The sequence below is a fragment of the Mesoplodon mirus genome, assembly GCF_964341445.2.
Source record: "Mesoplodon mirus genome assembly, chromosome: 9".
In the NCBI taxonomy this organism is placed as follows: domain Eukaryota; kingdom Metazoa; phylum Chordata; class Mammalia; order Artiodactyla; family Ziphiidae; genus Mesoplodon; species Mesoplodon mirus.
This window is the reverse complement of record NC_138985.1, coordinates 9,011,274-9,029,421: the sequence shown is the minus strand read 5'-3', so window position 1 is coordinate 9,029,421 and position 18,148 is coordinate 9,011,274. Positions and strand designations below refer to the sequence as shown.

At 49.8% G+C, this 18,148-nt stretch overlaps 1 protein-coding gene across 12 annotated transcripts in view; it reads right to left on the bottom strand.

Annotated features, from left to right (window-relative positions):
- Positions 1-18,148, bottom strand: part of COBL (cordon-bleu WH2 repeat protein) — a 257,272-nt gene that overhangs the window by 10,807 nt on the left and 228,317 nt on the right. For 3 of the 12 annotated variants that reach the window (XM_082632726.1, XM_082632727.1, XM_082632729.1), the window contains 4 exons: positions 6,488-6,585; positions 3,413-5,265; positions 2,407-2,526; positions 1,023-1,711 (listed from right to left, as the gene is read on the bottom strand). In XM_082632726.1, coding sequence (XP_082488852.1) covers positions 1,055-1,711; positions 2,407-2,526; positions 3,413-5,265; positions 6,488-6,585 — 2,728 coding nt within the window. In that variant the 3' untranslated portion in view covers positions 1,023-1,054. Of the gene's footprint in view, positions 1-1,019; positions 1,712-2,406; positions 2,527-3,412; positions 5,266-6,487; positions 6,586-18,148 lie in introns of those variants that run through there. The other 9 variants (XM_082632718.1, XM_082632731.1, XM_082632730.1 and 6 more) reach the window with 6 other exon arrangements.

Below are 18,148 nucleotides of genomic sequence, written 5' to 3'. Positions count from 1 at the left end.
AATTCCAGAGCTGTCTTCATCAGAATCCACATGGTCCATTTATTAGGACACTTATTTAGCCATTCACCCCAATTTCTTCACCTTTCCCTCATTCTATGTAATAAAAGTTCTAAGTTCATAAATATATAAATTCTATAGAAATGAAAAAAAAGTAAAGAAAACCCAAAAGCCCTCAATAAAACTTAACTGCCCTCCCCTCACCCCCCCATCCAAAGGAGAAAGTGTGAAACTGGCTGCCATCCAGTGCCATGTGGTTAAGCACATTTGCTTTTTCCAGCATCCTGAGGCTGGGCTGTGCTTTCAGTGATGAATTGCATTCAGCATCCTCCCTACGTGATGTCTTGGGTCCCTGTCGGGGCCACAGCACACAGCATGGATGCCTCTCCATCACATGGACACGCTCTGGGGCTGACCCGGGAGCCATGGCCGTGGCCCCAGGAACTCTCCCAGGCAGTGGTGCTCAGACCGCTCCTGCCCAGGGTGGCACCGCTGGGTGTCCCGGCTTCAGCGAGCACTACCTTGAGGCCCTAGGCTCCTGGGTGGGAACCCTTTTCAGCAAAGCCTGCCGCCCTCTGTGGAAGTGGCCCACCGGTCTCGTGGGTCAGCTGCTCTCTTTCAGACAAGTGTAGCGTGGACATTCTGTGCCCAGACTGACCCCTGTCTGGGTCCAGCCCTATGTGAACAAGGGCCAGTTACTCAGGTTTTCTGAGCCTCATTCACTTTCTGTGTAAAATGAGGATCATCTTAGTACTGACCTCTTCGGGTACATGTGAGAACTTAAGCTTAGGATCTGGACATAATCTCTCAGAAAATAATACCTGTCACCACCACCCTATTATTAGCCTAACTCCTCCACCCACTAGAAACAGGCAGGGAGAGAGGGTCAGTCTATGCATAGAATCATTTTGGAGTTAAAGGAGATCTCAAAATCCATCTGGCCCAAAGCCCCTTTCACTTTGGGAATCCTACTTCGGACGCCACAAATTCCACCGCTTTCAGGGACTAGGTAGGCATAAATGTACAGACCGGCATAAGACCAGATAGAGGAGAAGCTTTAGAAAAACCAGAAACGTGTGCTCTGCCAAGGGATGTCACATGCAATAATTTTCAAAATGTATGATGGCGAAAGAAAAAAAAAATATGAAAGAAAGAAGGAAAGAGAGAAAGATGAATTAATTAACCATTTATGCTGTCTTCTGGACCCCGGCCGGAGGCCACGAGTGTGGTGCAGGCCCTTCAGGATGCATGACAGGTGGCCGTCCTGCATCAGAGGCAGCCGTGGGTGGTGGAAACGCGCGCAGGGGTTAGGAGTGCACTGGAGCCCTCCCTGCATCCCAGGAGCCAGTTTGGCAGCGACTTCGCACCATGCTGAGCGCGCGTCTGCCCACGCGAGCGCGCACGCGCAGTCACGCATCCTCACCTTTCTCAACCTCGCGGCCCCTGTGCCTGAGCGGATGGCGTCCATCAAGGCCTGCCTGGCGTCCACTGGGTTGCTGAGGGGGCCCGCGCTGGACCTGGACGCCGTCCGGGATGCGGTGGGAGCCTGGGTGACTGGAGGGGACGGGGGCGGCGGCGGCGGCAGGGCGGGTGGGGACTGGATCCCAAGGTCTTCTAGCCCCGGGGGGTCTGCCAGCCCCGGGGGGTCTGCCCCAGGTGCAGACAGCACGGCATCGCGGAGGCTCTGGAGCTCCTCAGAGGCGGAGGACGTCACCTAGCAACGAGACGGTTAAATGACAGTGTCCCAAAGGCCCTTTCCAAGAGGTGGCCCAGGGTCTCTGACCGTGCAGCCAGCCCAGGGGGCGTGTCTGCTCCCCACCCCCGGGCTTTCCTGGGGGCTGGGGGGTGTGTCAGAGACTGAAGGCAGGGAGGAGGGCTGTCAGTCTGGCCCTACTGAGGCCCCTGCCCTCTTGCCTCACCGTGGCGTGTCTGGACAGACCCCCCAGGCCACACACCAACGACCAACCGATGGGGATGACCCCTCCTCCAAACACGGAGGGGAAGGTGTCCGTTCCGCTTTTCCTTGGACTCTGGCTCTGGAAGCTGGATGACCCTCTGCCCCCGAGCTCCAGTCCAGGTGGTCCTGCAGCTGTGCCAGACCAGCAACTCCATCCCTGAGTTGAGACGCTGCCGCCTCCCACTGCTGGGTGATCGAAGCCCTGAAGCCAGGCTCAGTGTCCCCGGAATTTGGGGGAGTGCACAGAGCTAGATGTGCAGGGAAGACGTACACGTTTGGGGGAGAGGGGGAGAGTTTCTGTGCAGGGGCTGCCCCGCCACGCCTCTCCTGCGGTTGGTGTGGCTACTCCGAGGATGACTTAGCATTGCTGACAAAATCGGGGGTGGCCCTGGCTGTTGCAGCATCCCCGGGATCACTGGAGTGGGGGGGGCGGCTGTGGAGGCCCCTCTTACCTTCCTCAGGCTGCAGGTGCCACTGTGCCCACGGATGGCTGCCAGCAGGGCTGAGCGCTCGCTGTCTGCCTCTGTGTAGGATGGTTTCTTCGGACCTCCCTCTGAGCCGGGTTCTGGAGTCTAGAATATTTATTAACGATGTCAACACGTGTCACTCAGGAGACGGGGGGAATGCTGACGGTAAGGCAGTGCAAGGAAAACCCATAGTTATCAGTTCAGACCTACTGGGTCAGTTTCACAGTCTCTGTCTGTTAGAAGGTAAAATTATCGGGTTGAGATTCTGGATTGACCTCACGCTATATATACAAAAATCAAAGGTTATATATTTGGGGTAGCACAGGATGATCGCCCCTGAGTGTCCTATCCCTCCTGTTACTGGTCCTAGCTTTCCTGAGCAGATATGTGCCTTTAAGTCCTGCAGACCTGGATGAGAAGCCTGGGTCCCCACTAGCTGGCAGGGTGACCCCCAGTTTTCTCAGTGGCAAAATGGAGGACAGAGTTCCCAATCATCCGTGTTGGCGTAGTTATTAAATAACATTTGCAGGATGATAAATGCCTATATGGGGGCAGGTGTGGTAGAACTGTCCCCAAGGTTACTGAAGAATGACAGCCCACCACTGCTGAAAGGGCAGGGTGGTGGGGAGCAGGGCCCCAGGCTGACCCTCCATCTCCCCCTCCAGGCTCGAGGACCAGTTATGGACGATCCCCCCTGCCCCACCCCCCTGTGACCAGGTAAGGGCTACGTACTGGCGACATCTTTCCCCAGGGCAGTCAAAAGCCTTAAAGGCAGTGTGGACGAGCCCAAACCCATCCGTTTGGGCCCCTTAATGGTTCTATTCAAACAACTCGGGAGGCAAGGAGACAGAAATCCAGGTAAAATTAAGCCTGTGCGTTCACCCACATCCCTAGCCCGGCACTCCTTCCTCCGATGCCACCTTAAAGTCTGTGTCTGGGTGGGTGTGGGGAAGGGCCCATCCCTGAGGCCCGAGCCCGCCGATGACTTCACCTTGCGAAGCCTGTCCTTCCCTCCCGCCGAGTGGATGGCCTCCATCAGGGCGCTGTGCAGGGATGTGTCTTTTGGGGCTGGCCTCTGGACCACAGGTCTGAATTTCTTCTTTGGCCCAAAGATACTGGCTGGCAAGGTACCATCGGCTTCAAGTACATCTGTGCTTGACAAACCCGGCTTTTCCTCCCATTCTGGGGGCTCCCGTCCAGCGTGGCTACTTGTATCAGACACACTCGGAGAGTGAAGAGGCTCTTTGTGGACGGAGACCCACCTGGAGCCATTCACCAGGGCACAGCCTGGAGTCTGATCACCTCCCGAGCGAGCGGGAGGGGGGCTCGTGCCGGCCGGCTGGAACTTGGGATCAGATGCCGAGCTGGTCCTGTGTTTCCCTGGGCTTTGCTTTCCACTGAGACCACAGTTCTGTCCCACGGCAGCCTGATCCCTCTGGGCAGCTGTGATTAGTGGTCCATGGGAAGTTCTGTGGATGCCAGTGGGACCGTCTTGAGTAGATAGCTTCCCATAAGGGCTGCCGATTTGCCCTCCGGGATGGGCCCCTGCTGCCGATTCGTCCCCACTGTGACGCACGCCTGCCTCTGGGTACAGGCTGGGGGCGGTGCCATCCTTCATCATGGGAGGTCGTCCAGTTGGCTCGGGCGCTCTGCCTTCACATGTCTTCTGGGCATCACCAGGCTTCCTCCCCGCGTCAGTGTGGACTTTCGGGGTCCCTATCCGCTTGGCAATGGCAGAGGCCACATACTGGCTGGATGTTCTTCTCTGAGGTTTGAGAAACGGGACTTCTGCGGTGTTAGCTGGCACTTTCAGGGGACAGGCAGCTGCTGGGACTGGCCAGCCTCTGCCCTCCTCCAGAGGTCTCCCATCTTCTGGGTGGGGGGACCGGGGCCGGGGCAGTGTCGCTTTGGGGTCTGGGGAAGTGGGCTCCGCTCTGAGTCCGCTTTCTTGAGGCTGTGGATTCGTGGGCGTGGTGGGGGTAGAGGTCCTCTTGGCCCCCTCTGTGGGCCGGCCAGAGTGTTTTTCTATAGAGTTGGACCTCCAGAATTCTTTGACTTTTCCAATGGGCGGGGCTTCTGCTTCCAGAGTGGGCGACGTCGGGACTATGGTCCTGCCGGCATTCGTGTGGGGACTCACCAGGTTCCCCAGCTCGTCGATCTTGATGGCACCCGTGGAGAGGGATGCTCCCCGGTCATAGCATTTCATCTCTGACTTTGGAGGGACGATTTTATACGTTGTGAGGCCATATTTAAGCCCGTAACTGCCCCCTGGGTGTTGGCCTCGATACCACGGCGGTGGTGTCCAGACGTCATTTTTATCATCTCCTTCCTTTTCCTTCCCTGGCTGCGTGCTCACCCTCCTGGGGGCCAGGGTCCTCCCGCCATGAGCAGAGCCGGCCGCCTTGCCTTCCTCCTTCGCGTTCAGGTCGTGCGTGTGAAGCGCTGAAGCACAAGTTGCCTTGGGCACCATTTTACTGGGAGTCGCATCCTTCCAGGTGTTGGTCGAGGCCACTCTGATTTCTCCCCCAGGGTCCTGGGAAGGAGCGGGTGAGCCAGGCCCCGCCGCCCTCCTCTGCCCTTGCCGCTGGCTGTGCTCGGCCTGGCACGGCGGCAGCTGGGCCTTCTTGCTGGCTGTGCTCCCAGCGTCGAAGGAGCCAGCGTTGTTGTTTCTGTTGGTAAATGCCCCCGAGTCCACGGGATCATCGAGAACCTCCCCTATGAATGTCACCGGGATTGCCTCGGTATCGCCGTCGGGGATGACGGTGCCTTGCGGGCAGCGACCGGACATGCTGTGTATGCAGTTGGTGAGGAAGCTCGAGTCGGTTTCATAGCTTTCTTCGATTTCTGCAAAGAAGCACAACACAGGTCACAGGTGGGCACCGCTCGGACAACTCCTGTGCCCCCTATTCAGTGAAATTGCACCCCGACTTTGATTTCTCGGGGGTGCCTTTGGTGTAAGTTATTTAAAGTGTCATTTTGGGTTGTCATCTACACATGCCTGGAACCAGTCTCAGCTTGCATGACTCAACGGAGGACCTGTCTGCCGATCTGTGACGCCTTGAGGTATCATACAACATTTTGCCGGTATCTTCACTTACACATTGATCTCCAAGTCCAAGCCCTCAATATACACCACCTCAAGGCAGGGTGGGACGGTGGATTTGGGGTTTTTTACTTTCATCTTTTTCTTGTTCACTAGGAGAACCACAAAATCTATGGGACAACTTGCTCTTGCTTTGCTTATTAAGAGGCAGATGACTAAGCCTCGAGCCCATCAGAATTAGCCCTAGAGGATGCAGTGAGCCCCGTGGGCAGAGCCAGAGGACACACTAAGGCTGATTAAGGTTTCTCAGCCCTGTCAGCCCCACCTGAGGACGGAACGCTGAAAAGCAAGTCAGACGAAACTCCGGGTCAGCTCTGGAGTCTGTCTCCTTCTTCTTGTTTTGTTTTCTTTGAAGGCACAGCCAATATCTACTTCCTCATTGATTTTCACTTGTGCCTTCGTTGGAAAGATTTCCAGTTTTTACTGAGCTGATCTGCATCTGCTTTGGCCTTACACTATTATTTCTCCAATATATGCACAGAATCGCAGTGCTGTGAGATGCCCCACTCTAAGAGGGGTCCCTGTCAACACGCTGTGTTCTGCGTTTCCCTTTGAAAGTCAGGCCACATATTAGCAAGTAACAGGGTTGGAGGTTTAATAAACAGCCCTGTTTGCCTGTGTGGCACCCAGTGTTTCCCTAACTTATTTGAGGACTGGAGAACTTTTTTTCTGTTCATGCGTATGGAAGACTTTCATGTGCAAAATCAGTATTACTCAGAGGAGGTTTTAAGCAGCTGCTCAGACGTTTCCTCGGGACTGTGCAGCAGCCCAGATGCAAGGTCCCCTCCAGGGAGCTGTGCTCACCCGTGTGCTAAGCCCCCAGTCTGGGCCTTCCTCACACGGAGCTGCATTCCCTCTGCAGCCGTCTTCCCCATGTGGTGACATAAAGTTCAGTCAGAGAAGATAACCCTCAGAGCGCCGGCCACAGGGGGTAAGGTCCAAGCAGGAGCAGGTGGTGCTTACCTTCCAGCTCTTTGTCCAGTTCTGCAAGGGTTTTCTGGAACTGGCCAGTCATGAATAGGTCTTCATCCTCATGTGAGGCTGGAGCAACTTTTCCACTTCTAGGGAAGACCAAGGAGAAAGGGAGAGCGTTCGTTTATCTCATTATTTACGTAATTCACTCTTTTCTGGAAATATCTGAAGAAGGTACAACTCACAGTCAAATTCTTGCAGTTCCAAAGGCATTGGACTACTGCTGCCCTTGGACCTACTGGGACGCAGATGGGGTGTGTGTGTGTGTGTGTGTGTGTGTGTGTGTGTGGCACAGTGATCACCACCACTACAGCAAACCTCAGGGCAGCAGTGACACTGGTGACAGCCCCCCCAGCCCATCCCCCTGCCCAGGCCCCCCAGGGTTTTAACTGGATGGGGGAAATGCCCACAGCGGGGGGCCACACAGTGCCCTCTGTGTCTCATGCAGCCTTCCCACGCGGGGACCTACTTGGGGCTTTTTTGCCCAGATCATCCTATGATAAACCTCACAAGCAGATATAAGGCAGTTAAGGTCCTTATTGCTGCTTCACAGGGAGGCAACCGCGTGAGCTCAGGATGGAGCAGCCCAAGCTCACGGGGGTTCCAGAACCGGGGAGGGCTGGCCACGTCTGTATCCAGAGGTGCCACGTGGTGCTACCACCCGGGCATCCAGGGAGATGTCCCCCCCCCAAGGAGAACTGGACCTTCCTTATCTGTGTCCCTGGACAGCGGCATCCACAAGACAACGGCTGCCAAAGCAATTTGAAAGCAGCCTTTGCAAAGGCTCTTGTCTCCGTTTTCTTGCTGTGCCAAGAACAGAGACACATATGGGGTGATTGTCCCTCTTCAGTGAAAGCTGAAGGTCTTTCCCGCTGACCGTTAAAAATCGAGGACCGATTTCCATCATTACTAATCAGGCCGAGATAATGATGCTTGAAATATGCTTTGTACCATCCTCACTTATGCAGCAAAGTCTGTGTTCTGATAAATGAGTCTTTCTTACTTGGTGACCGTGTCCCTTTGGAGCCAGGAAGTGGCTTCCAGACCCGTCTCGGCTAATGTCCTCTGACACAGCAAACAAAGAGCGTTGGCCGAGATCTGTGTGGCCGGGGACCAACTAACAACGACCCCGGAGGCTCAAGGCTGCGTTTCCTGTTGCTTCTGCCCCGAGACTTAATTGAATGCATTTACTAAACTTGTGTTTTTCTCTTTCATGGAATGTGGTGGTTTAAATAAATCTCATTTAAATATTCAATAAAGTGTACGGCAGAGAAAAAAATGGAAAGGGCTCTATAAAACAGTGTTTGAAATGGAAAACAGAACACTTTTCAAATGCTGGCTCCTGCTTTAAGTTGTTTAAAGTCCAGCCAAACAAAATTATATCTATACTTTTCCTTCAAAGTATTTGCCTTTCCTTCAAAGTATGCAAAATCACACTGTTCCATGGGAACAGAATGATATTAATAAGAATTAAAAACTGTAGCACAGGGAACTATACTCAGTATTCTGTAACAACAAATAAGGGAAAAGAATCTGAAAAAGAATATATATATACACATATATACATGTATACGCATATATATTCACTTAGCCGTATACCTGAAATTAATACAACATGGTAAATCAACTACACTTCAATAAAAACTAAACTAAACTAAAATAACGCACCCTTTGAAGAAAAAGAATTAAAAAGTAATTTAGAAGTTCCACTGATGATATTATTTCATAAAGCTTCAACTGGAGAAAGAAGATCACCCCAAACTGATGACAGCTCCATGAATCTGAGACTCTCACACTTGTTGCTCCTGGTGTTAACTGGAAAGCAATGGGAATGTGTACATCAAGAAGAAAAAGCATAGCTTTAACTCTGCAGGAACTTTGGTTCATTAGCCTAGCTTTTGATAATTTGCCTTAAGAAAATAATGTTATGGAAGGAAAAACATAAACACCACCATGCTCATCATATTCATGGGGACGTCTCTACAGTGTCCGGCGGGAGGGAGTCCCCTCCGTCACTGCATCCTACGATGACCATGACATGTAGGTGGAAACACAGATCACTGCTTAAGCTGGCATGTCACGTGGAGAAATCAAGACATACAACTCCATACAGGATGGTCATGATGATCGAAAAGTAACCTGTGTCTGTGGACAAGGGTGAGGCAGAAATCTAGGCACCATCGCCAACCAGTGTGATTTGTTGAAATGGATGGATTATAGCAAATATTTTATACTTTATTTTTCTGTGAAGTATGCTCATTTTGGTACAAAGCAGCTTGATTGATAAGGCAATGTTTGAAATGGGCAACATCTAAAATGATCCTTTGGTCCTCTAATGAGTACCAATTCTTTTATGAAAAGCAATTTACATGTGTGTGACGCCATGCCCAATACACATGGCATGTTGTGTTTATCATTTTATCTTGTTCCTGAGTACCTAGCAATCCATGTGATGATCCTAAACCAGTGTGTGACAACCCTAAATCCTCAAGGAGGCGCTGCAGCAAGGCCTGAGCCAGCCCTTCCCCACGCTCCTCCCACCCAGGCTCTGGCCTGAGCTGCCTGGTCTAACCATCAGTGGCCAAGCCCCAAGCTCAGGGCTTCAGACCTGTTCTCTGCCTGCCCGTCTCACCTCCTGTCCAGGCCCCCTTGTGAAGTCTGGGGTCTCTACACCACGTCCTCTTCCCTCCACCTGGCTCAGCCTTCCTGCCCTCCCCTTTCCTCCGTCTGCCTGTTGTACACATCCCAGGTTTGTCCCAGATGCTCAGCTTCACACTCCGCTGACACACCCCACCCACCTCTCACCTGACCTTGCTCTTGACGCCCCAGTGTGGACCTGGCTCCCCGGGGCCTTGCTTGTCCAGGAGGAGAGAGTGGACACATGACAGAAGCCACCAGCCTTGGGAGCGCTGTGGAGGGAGGGAGCCCAGGTCCTTGGCCGGTGCTTCTCCCAAGGCTGGCGAGCACCTTCGGGGCGGGGCAAGGCCAGGCCGGTGGACCACTTGGCTTCTGCAGCCGGTGCCTCTCCTGATGCGGGATAGGACCCGCCATACTCTGGATTCTGGGCTTCTGGGTCATCTGGCAAAAGCCCAAATCCGTGTGATGTATGTATTATGCTTTCCAATGTACAGCTTCAGGAGGGGGAGATTTAGCAGAATTTGCTTTTCCTTCCTCACCCACCCCATCCACGTGTCCTCAAAGGGCTGCCGATGGACTACAGCTATTCCTCTCTCCCTGTAACAGCCAGCTGGGAGCACTTGGTCCCTGGGCTCGGAGGGCAGCTTCTGTGGGCTCAGCAGGAAGGCCCTTGTGCGTGCCCCTGCAGAATCGCAGCTGGCCAGAAGCATGAGCACCTCCTTTTAGCTGAAAGTCCACTGTGCAGATGTTCCTTTCCCAGGCATCATTCCTCACGCCCAGCACACACCCCAGTCTAAGATAGACGGTTTCTTATGGACAGTTTGTTTTGGTTTAGGACCAAGGAAATGAAGGACAGACAAGCAGCACAGGCGTGCCGATACCAGCTGCGCGTGCTGGATAGACATCACCGCGAGCCTGCCCTCCCACGGAGGGTCACTCTGCCAAGGCCACAGCCACGGACAAGCCACCGCTGCCTAACGCCTGAGGCTCAGCCGGCCTCAAGCGGGAGTCTTCCCAGGAAGTGGAGCAGCCTCAGGGGCGGGGTCCGGCGATGGCCTCACCCACTCCCATGGGAGAATTAACAGCAGTCACGAGAAATCAGTACCCAGGCAAACAGGTGCTTTTTCATTAAAAAAAAAGTTTTGTATGAGAAAGAAAAAAGCACGGGCTGATTCTGCCCCGTTCCAGCACACCAAGTCATTTTTCTTTTTGACGTGGCTAGGAAAGTTTCTTTAGGTAATTTACCCAATCGCAGAAAACAAGCAAAGTCTGAGAGGAAAAAGATGTCCTTTTCAGGTAGCAGTTCAACTGCGGACGACAACCAGACCAGCCCATGCGATTTCAAAAGTTACTTGATAAACTAAAGGCAAGAAGCCTGGGAAAATAGATGGCTGATGACAGTAATATGTGTTTAACTTCCCCATTCCATGTACAAATGGTCCTGTATTTATAAAGCTTCAGAGTTCTAGAACAACAGGGTCCAATAGAAGTGTAATATGAGCTACACATGTAATTTAAAATCTTCTTGTAGTCACATTAAAAAGGTAAAAAGTAAGCAAGATTAGTTTTCATTAAATACTTTAATGTTAATTTTCCTTAACTTTAATTAGTATACTTTAAGTCAACATTTAACGCAAATTATAATCATCATTTCCATATAATTAATATAAAAAAGTTCATTTTTTTTATATGTTTGGTGCAATTGCACTCTCACAGCACATCTCAATTTGGGCTACCCATCTGGCGGGCTCAGTAGCCAAAGTTAGCTGGTGGCTAATGTACCTATAGCATAATTCTCCAAAATCTTAAATGTTTGTAAATACTCCTTTGTTAGCGCAGTTACGAAGTTTCAGGGTTCTGAAAGGTATTAAATGTTTCTAAATGCTCTTGCGGGCACAAAGTTCCTGTAGTTACAAAATTGCAGGGTTCTAGAAGGCATAAACTATTTCTAAATGTTTCTGTGGTCACAAAGTTCTCATAGTTACAAAGTTTCAGGATCTAGAACATATAAAATGTTTCTAAATGATGCCAGAGTCACAAAGTTCCTTCCTCGAACTACAAAGCCGCAGAGGTCTAGAAGGTACAAAACATCTCTAAAGGCTCCTAGGTCACAGAGCTCCTCTGGTTACAGAGTTCCAGGGCTGAAAAGCCAGGACCGGAGCCCAGCTGCTCCACCCATGACCTGCGCATTCTCAGTTCCGTAAGCGTCTTGAAATCATCAGCCCTGCAGATAACGGCGGCACAGCTTCTCACTTCCACAGCCCTCACGTCCACCACTCACGGACAGGCGGGGGCTGAGAAGGAGCTTACGGATGGCCAGGCGGAAGGTGGGCAGGCAGCGGACAATACAGGGAGACGTCCTTCCCCTGGAGAAGCTACAGTTCCTGTCTTTTGAGGCTCTACACATGATTTCAGTGTGGTTCTACTGTTAAAAAAAACAGAGCCTGTAACCCACTTACCCAATCTGTCTCATTGACTCCTTACAGCATTTCTGCGGAACTCGTGTCCCCCAGAGGGATCCCAGGACTGGGAGCTTCACAGTATTGATCACACACAGTGTGATACACAGGTGGATAAGTCGCCTGATTACAGCAAGATTGCCTTCAGGATTCGAGAGTTTAGAAATACTGCTAGTCTCTCCCCCATCCACCTATCGGTACACAAATATGAGCATATGTTCTTTTCAAACACACATGTTTAAATAGTCTAATGAGGCAGATGGTCAGAGGTAGACACAGGTTATAAGGATTTCCAACAAATCAAGTTTCCATCCTTCCTCAGGCAGTTTTAAATAAACACCATCATCACCACCAATAATAACACCTGCCATCAATTTCTGAAGGCTGGCAATATGTTAGCCATTATTCCAAGCGGTGGTACTGCAGATCTCGATTGTACTGACAAGAAAGTAGAAGTGGGAGGTCAATGCCCCAAACTACAATGAGGCACCACCTCACACTAGTCAGAATGGACATCATCAAAAAGTCTGCAAATAACAAGTGCTGGCGAGGGTGTGGAGACAAGGGAACCTTCTTACCCTGTGAGTGACAATGTAAATTGGTGCCGCCATTGTGGAAAACAGTATGGAGGTTCCTTAAAAAACTAAAAATAGAATTACCGTATAATCCTGCAATCCCACTCCTGGGCATGTATCCGGAGAAAAACATAATTGGAAAAGATACATGCACCCCAATGTTCATAGCAGCACTGTTCGCAATAGCTAAGACTTGGAAGCAACCTAAATGTCTGTTGACAGATGAATGGATAAAGAAGATGTGGTACATATATACCATGGAATATTACTCAGCCACAAAAAGAAAATGAAATGATGCCATGTGTAGCAACATGGATGGACCTAGAGATTATCATGCTAAGTGAAGTTAGCCAAAGACAAATATCTCATGATATCGCTTATAAGTGGAATCTAAGAAAAAAAATGATATAAATGAACTTATATGCAAAACAGAAATAGACCCAAAGATATAGAAAACAAACTTGTGGTTACCAAGATGGTAAAGGGGGGAGGGATAAATTAGGAGTTTGGGATTAACAGATACACTATTATATTTAAAACAGGTAACCAACAAGGACCTACTATATAGAACAGAGAACTACACTCAATATTTTAATAATATTTTAATAATAACCTATAAGGGAAAAGACTATGAAAAAGAATATATATATATATATATATATTATATTATATATATATATATATATATATATATATATATATATATATATATATATATATATAGACTTCCCCTGTGGTGCAGCAGTTAAGAATCCCCCTGCCAATGCAGGGGACATGGGTTCGATCCCTGGTCTGGAAAGATCCCACATGCTGTGGAGCATGAGTGCCACAACTACTGAGCCTGTGCTCTAGAGCCCACGAGCCACAACTACTGAGCCCACGTGCCACAGCTACTGAAGTCCGCGTGTCTAGAGCCTGTGCTCTAGACAAGAGAAGCCACGACAAGGAGAAGCACGTGCACCGAAATGAAGAGTAGCCCCTGCTCGCCACAACTAGAGAAAGCCCACGTGCAGGAACGAAGACCCAACACAGCGAAAAATAAAATAAATAAATTAAATAAATTTAAAAAAAGAATATATATATATATATATATATATATATATATATATGAATCACTTTGCTGTGCACCTGAAACTAACACAACATTGTAAATCAACTATACTTCAATTTTAAAAAAAGAAGTGAGAGATCAAGTCATTGGCCCAGGGCACCATCACCAGCAATAGGCAGGGCAGATATGATGCCAGGCAGCCTTCACATCGTGTTGCTCTTTATGTATTAGGAGAGTTGGCCTGGGTCATACACGAAGGAAAGATGCAGCTGGAAGGAGATCTTTCATGGGTGACACAGCTCCCACCCAGGGCAGGACTGTGTGGAAGCCACTGCTAGGTGTCCCCACCATGAGGGACAATCACCGCATGGGCTGAATTCTTCCTGAAGGAGATCATTGACTGGCTGTGCTAACTTTAGAGGAAGACTCTTGGAATGTGATGTCCCACTTACAGGGTCAAGTTTGAATTGAGGGCATAGATTTATTTTGCAATGAGAACGATAATTGGATCTAATCGAAGGACTTGATGGAAAACATGCCATTTTCAGATCACAGCAGACAAAGCGCACGCTAATCACTCCCAAGCCTTCACCCTTGCTCTCTTTAGAAGACTGGTATTTATCCTTGAGCCTTTTCAATTCAAAATCTTGGCTGTCAGGGCATTCGATGGAGCCCAGCCAGCGCTGCCCTTGAAGAAGTTGGAGCCGTGGCAGCAAGGCGCAGAGCCTCCAAATTAACTGCATGAGCAGGAGACGTGCACTTTGCCACTAGACCGAATAGTATAAGAAGAACGCTTTCAGCTGAAGCCAACCCCACAGACGCTCTTTGGACAGGCTGCAGGAGCTCTGGAGCAAAGAGTCCTTGCCTCCAATTTGTCAAAGTGGGACCCCAGGCCATCCCTGCCAAAGAAGTCTGGATGACTTTGCTATCTGCAAAATAGCAGATGGCAGAGAGAGGAGAAACAGCCCAGCAAACTAGAACTTTACAGACCTTACAGACTGGGGTCTTTGCAGGTCACAAAGGTTCTTCCACTGTTCCCTCCAATACTGAATGAATCTCCGAGTATCAGAGGGGTGGCGATAGTACAGGGCACCCTGGCAAAGTTGAAAACCACAAACACTCCTTATTTCCCCTGGGAACTGGCGCCACAGTGGAGATTCTGCGAGCTGAGGGTGTCTGAGACGGTTGGGGAGAGCTTCACCATCCATCAGAACCCATGTCCCATTCGGAGAGACCTAGCCATGCCCATCATGGCAAAGGGTAACTTCTGCTCTTGAGCCTCTGGCGTCTGGCATTCCAAGGATGGAGAGGCCGCACTGTCACAGCCAGGTCCTGGATCATCACAGGAAGAACACCCCTCCTGGGAACACAGATGCCACCTTAGGATGAGCTGCAGAATCCAGGTGTCAGAACCAATGCTGGGCAGAGCCAGGAGGTGGATTCAGGGCCAGCAGTAGGCCCCAAGATCAGGGTGCCAGCCCCTTCAAGTGGCCTCCCTTTCTAAAGGTGGTCCAGGGGCATCCATCTCAGGGTACAGGAAGGGAAGAGCTGGCAGGCTGACTGAGTACTCATCTGCCCTAGTCACCAGGCCTCTCCTCTCCTGGGACAGCAGCGTGTCAGAAACCACGTTCTTTGTTACTGTTTCTCTCAGTCACTGAACTCGTGTGCCCCTGGGCAGTGTTCCGCTCCGGGGCCCTTTCCAGGTGGCCGAGGTCAAGACCACACCTCCATGAACAGTGGTGGGCTCTGCTCTCAGGACATTTCAGCTTGATTCTGGGCTACCAGCCCCCAAGCACGGGTTGTCATCTCATTGAACTTGACCCCGGGCCGGCCTGGACACATGCAATCACCTGCTCCATTGTGGATCACACAGATTTTGCAGACTTGCTCTCTGGGCCAGGACCGGTCTGACCCAAGCTTCCCCTCCCCTTCAGGCTTCAGTGCCTTGTTGCTGTCCCAACTCTCAATGCCCTATTCTCAGACAGGACCTCAGAGCACATCACTGGAATGCCCCCATGTTCACCAGAAGCAGTGTATTTTCTCTCTCTCTATCCATGTATCTGAGGTGCGTATTTGTAAAAGCCGTACGTCTGACAGCGCAGAAGGGGGGTGACCCTGGACAGCATCTCCCAGACGGTGCTCAGCGGAACACTCATTCTAAAGGATATGAGGAGGCAGGCAGGGCTTCCCTGGTGGCGCAGTGGTTGGGAGTCCACCTGCTGATGCAGGGGACGCAGGTTCGTGCCCCGGTCCGGGAAGATCCCACATGCTGTGGAGCGGCTGGGCCCGTGAGCCATGGCTGCTGAGCCCGCACGTCCGGAGCCTGTGCTCCGCAACGGGAGAGGCCACAGCAGTGAGAGGCCCGCGCACCGCAAAAAAAAAAAAAAAAAAAAAAAAAAGTGGATCTATGTATATGTATAACTGATTCACTTTGCTGTACACCTGAAACTAACACAACACTGTAAATTAACTATACTCCAATAAAAATTAAAAAAAAAAAAGGCAGGCAGAGGGGAAAATTTACACAGGTTGCTTCGCTGCAGAATTTGTAAGAGACTTTATATTCTCCTCTTCCAAGAGAAGAATGTGGAACTTCCCAAATATATTGTGAAGCGACATTTTTCAAGAGATATATCCCAGGAAATACCCGAGTAATTGTAGCGATTCCAAAGTTGGCAAATGAGTGAGCGGAGGAGGCCGGACTGAGGCATCCAGCCATCAGTGGAGCACGTCTGGGACTGGCCTGCCCAGCGTGTAGATGTGTTTTGTTTGGCCCTGGAAGTCTGAATTGGTTGCCAAGATTTAAAATTTGGGAGACCTAAATCTCTCAAATGGGGAGGGGACTGGATTCTGGATGGCAGGTGGGTCACAGCCCTTGATGAACCACCCATCCCCCCGGCTACAACATAAGGGCTGTCTCCACGTGGGGACCTTGTCCATCTTTTCGTCTCTCCAGCTCCTGTCCCATCCTAGACCCAGTGCCCACCGCAGTGCATCAGTACCGTTTGTATCCAGGGAGGGAAGTGAAATCAGCCTTCGGGGGACAATCTCCGGGTCTGCTACCTGCTTTCTATTCCCCATCTTCGTTTCTTGCATCTGAATATTTTTCCAATTCTAACTTTAAGACCATTGCTCCCATAAACAGAGTCTTTCCAAAAGTGGAAATGTACCTGGTTGACAAACCTATGGGGAAAGCTCAGCTTCAATGGGAATCAGAGATAAAGAAATTAAAGCGATTAACATTTATAGCCTTTAAAAAAAAATTGGGGAGACCTCACATAAAAATCTAGATTTCTGTCTTCTCTTCCAACGCCGGCCACACCGGGTCTGTAATCTCTCAGGGCGACAGCTGTAAGGAAGCTGTGGGGCTGCCCTTTTTAGAGAAAACTTGTGCTTTGCCCCATCCATGCTCTGTGGACTTTGAGTTTGTAACCCCTGCTTTCCACAGTACGCACGGATTTTAAGTAATCCTGAAATTTACTGAAAGTTATGCATTTGGACTTAAAGATGTGATACACCATGCTGAAGCCTCTGAGTATGTGTAATTTGTCAATGGAGACAGCTCTTGTTTAAAAAGAAAAACCTACAGATATTCCATGAAACATCATGGGCAGAGAGTTGATCCCATTTCTGAGGCAAATAATGGAACAGCACAGACAGGACTGAGGGGTCCAGCGATCATCTTCTTCTTCCTTTGACTCCAAAGCCCAAAAAAGGCAAGTTGATGTGCCACGAAAATTCATGGTGCTCTGGTCTCTAAACTAACTGTGTGATTTAGTCAATGGGTCCCACCCAATGGCTATTTAGGAGGCACTGAGCATGTGCACAGGTACCCCATGGTTCCCATACCTGTGACAGGTAGGAGGCGTTATCTGCACGGATATAAACAAAACTCGGGGCTCAGCAAAGTTAGGAGGACCCTCGAAGGCCAAGCAACTAGTTAGTGGTGGTGGGATTCCACATGGGTCGGTCAGGGTCCAGAGTCCCCTCCCCCCCTTCACTACTCTCAAATTCAGTGGCACCCCAGAGACAAGGGCAGAAAAACATGACCTGCTCCCTGTTTGGGTAAAGCGTCAGGTTCCAAGACCCCCTGATTATCCGGGCTGTGGCTGAAGACAACAGTACCCTACTGGTACAGAAATCAGAAAGATTTTACATCTGGTCAACACCAGCAAAATCCACTGGGACTTTTGTAGGAGCATCCTTGGGGCACCGAGATAACATGTCTGATTAGTTTCAGGTGTAGAGCTCAGGGTGTGCAATCCCAATGCAAACCAACTGAACAGGTCTGAGGATTACTGTGAAGCTCCTTTCCTTTATGTTTAGGTGGACTGTGAAGGGAATGCTGTCTTTTTTCTCTGCAAACAGGCCAACCTCAGCTCAATGCACTGGGGCAGAGGCAAAATGGACCAATTGTCACCTTCTAGTTTCCTGTCTAATAAAATATGAACTTGGTCTTGGAATCTTAAGATTGAAGAGCTGTACTCGAACATTATTAGAGGGTGTATACAACCCCCTGGGGAAATGCTCGTGATAAACTGTTAGCTAAAAATAAACCAAAATAAAATAGTATTGACACTACAATTACATTAACCAGACAGAGACTTGTGCGTTCATTTAGACAAAGCTGAAAAAAACATGAAAAATACAAAGGCATTCATTCATTTTGGTGATCAACTTATGCTTTTGTTTTTTAATCTACTTTATTTCTATTAACGTTTCTAAAACATTGTGTGACTGGTTCTTAAAATTATCTAAAAGGTAAAAAAAAGGAGATGATCATACTAAGTGAAGTAAGCCAGACAGAGAAAGACAAATATCACATGATATCACTTATATGTGGAATCTAAAAGAAGACAAAAGATACAAACAAACTTATTTCCAAAACAGAAAGAGACTTACAGACATAGAAGACAAACATGTTTACCAA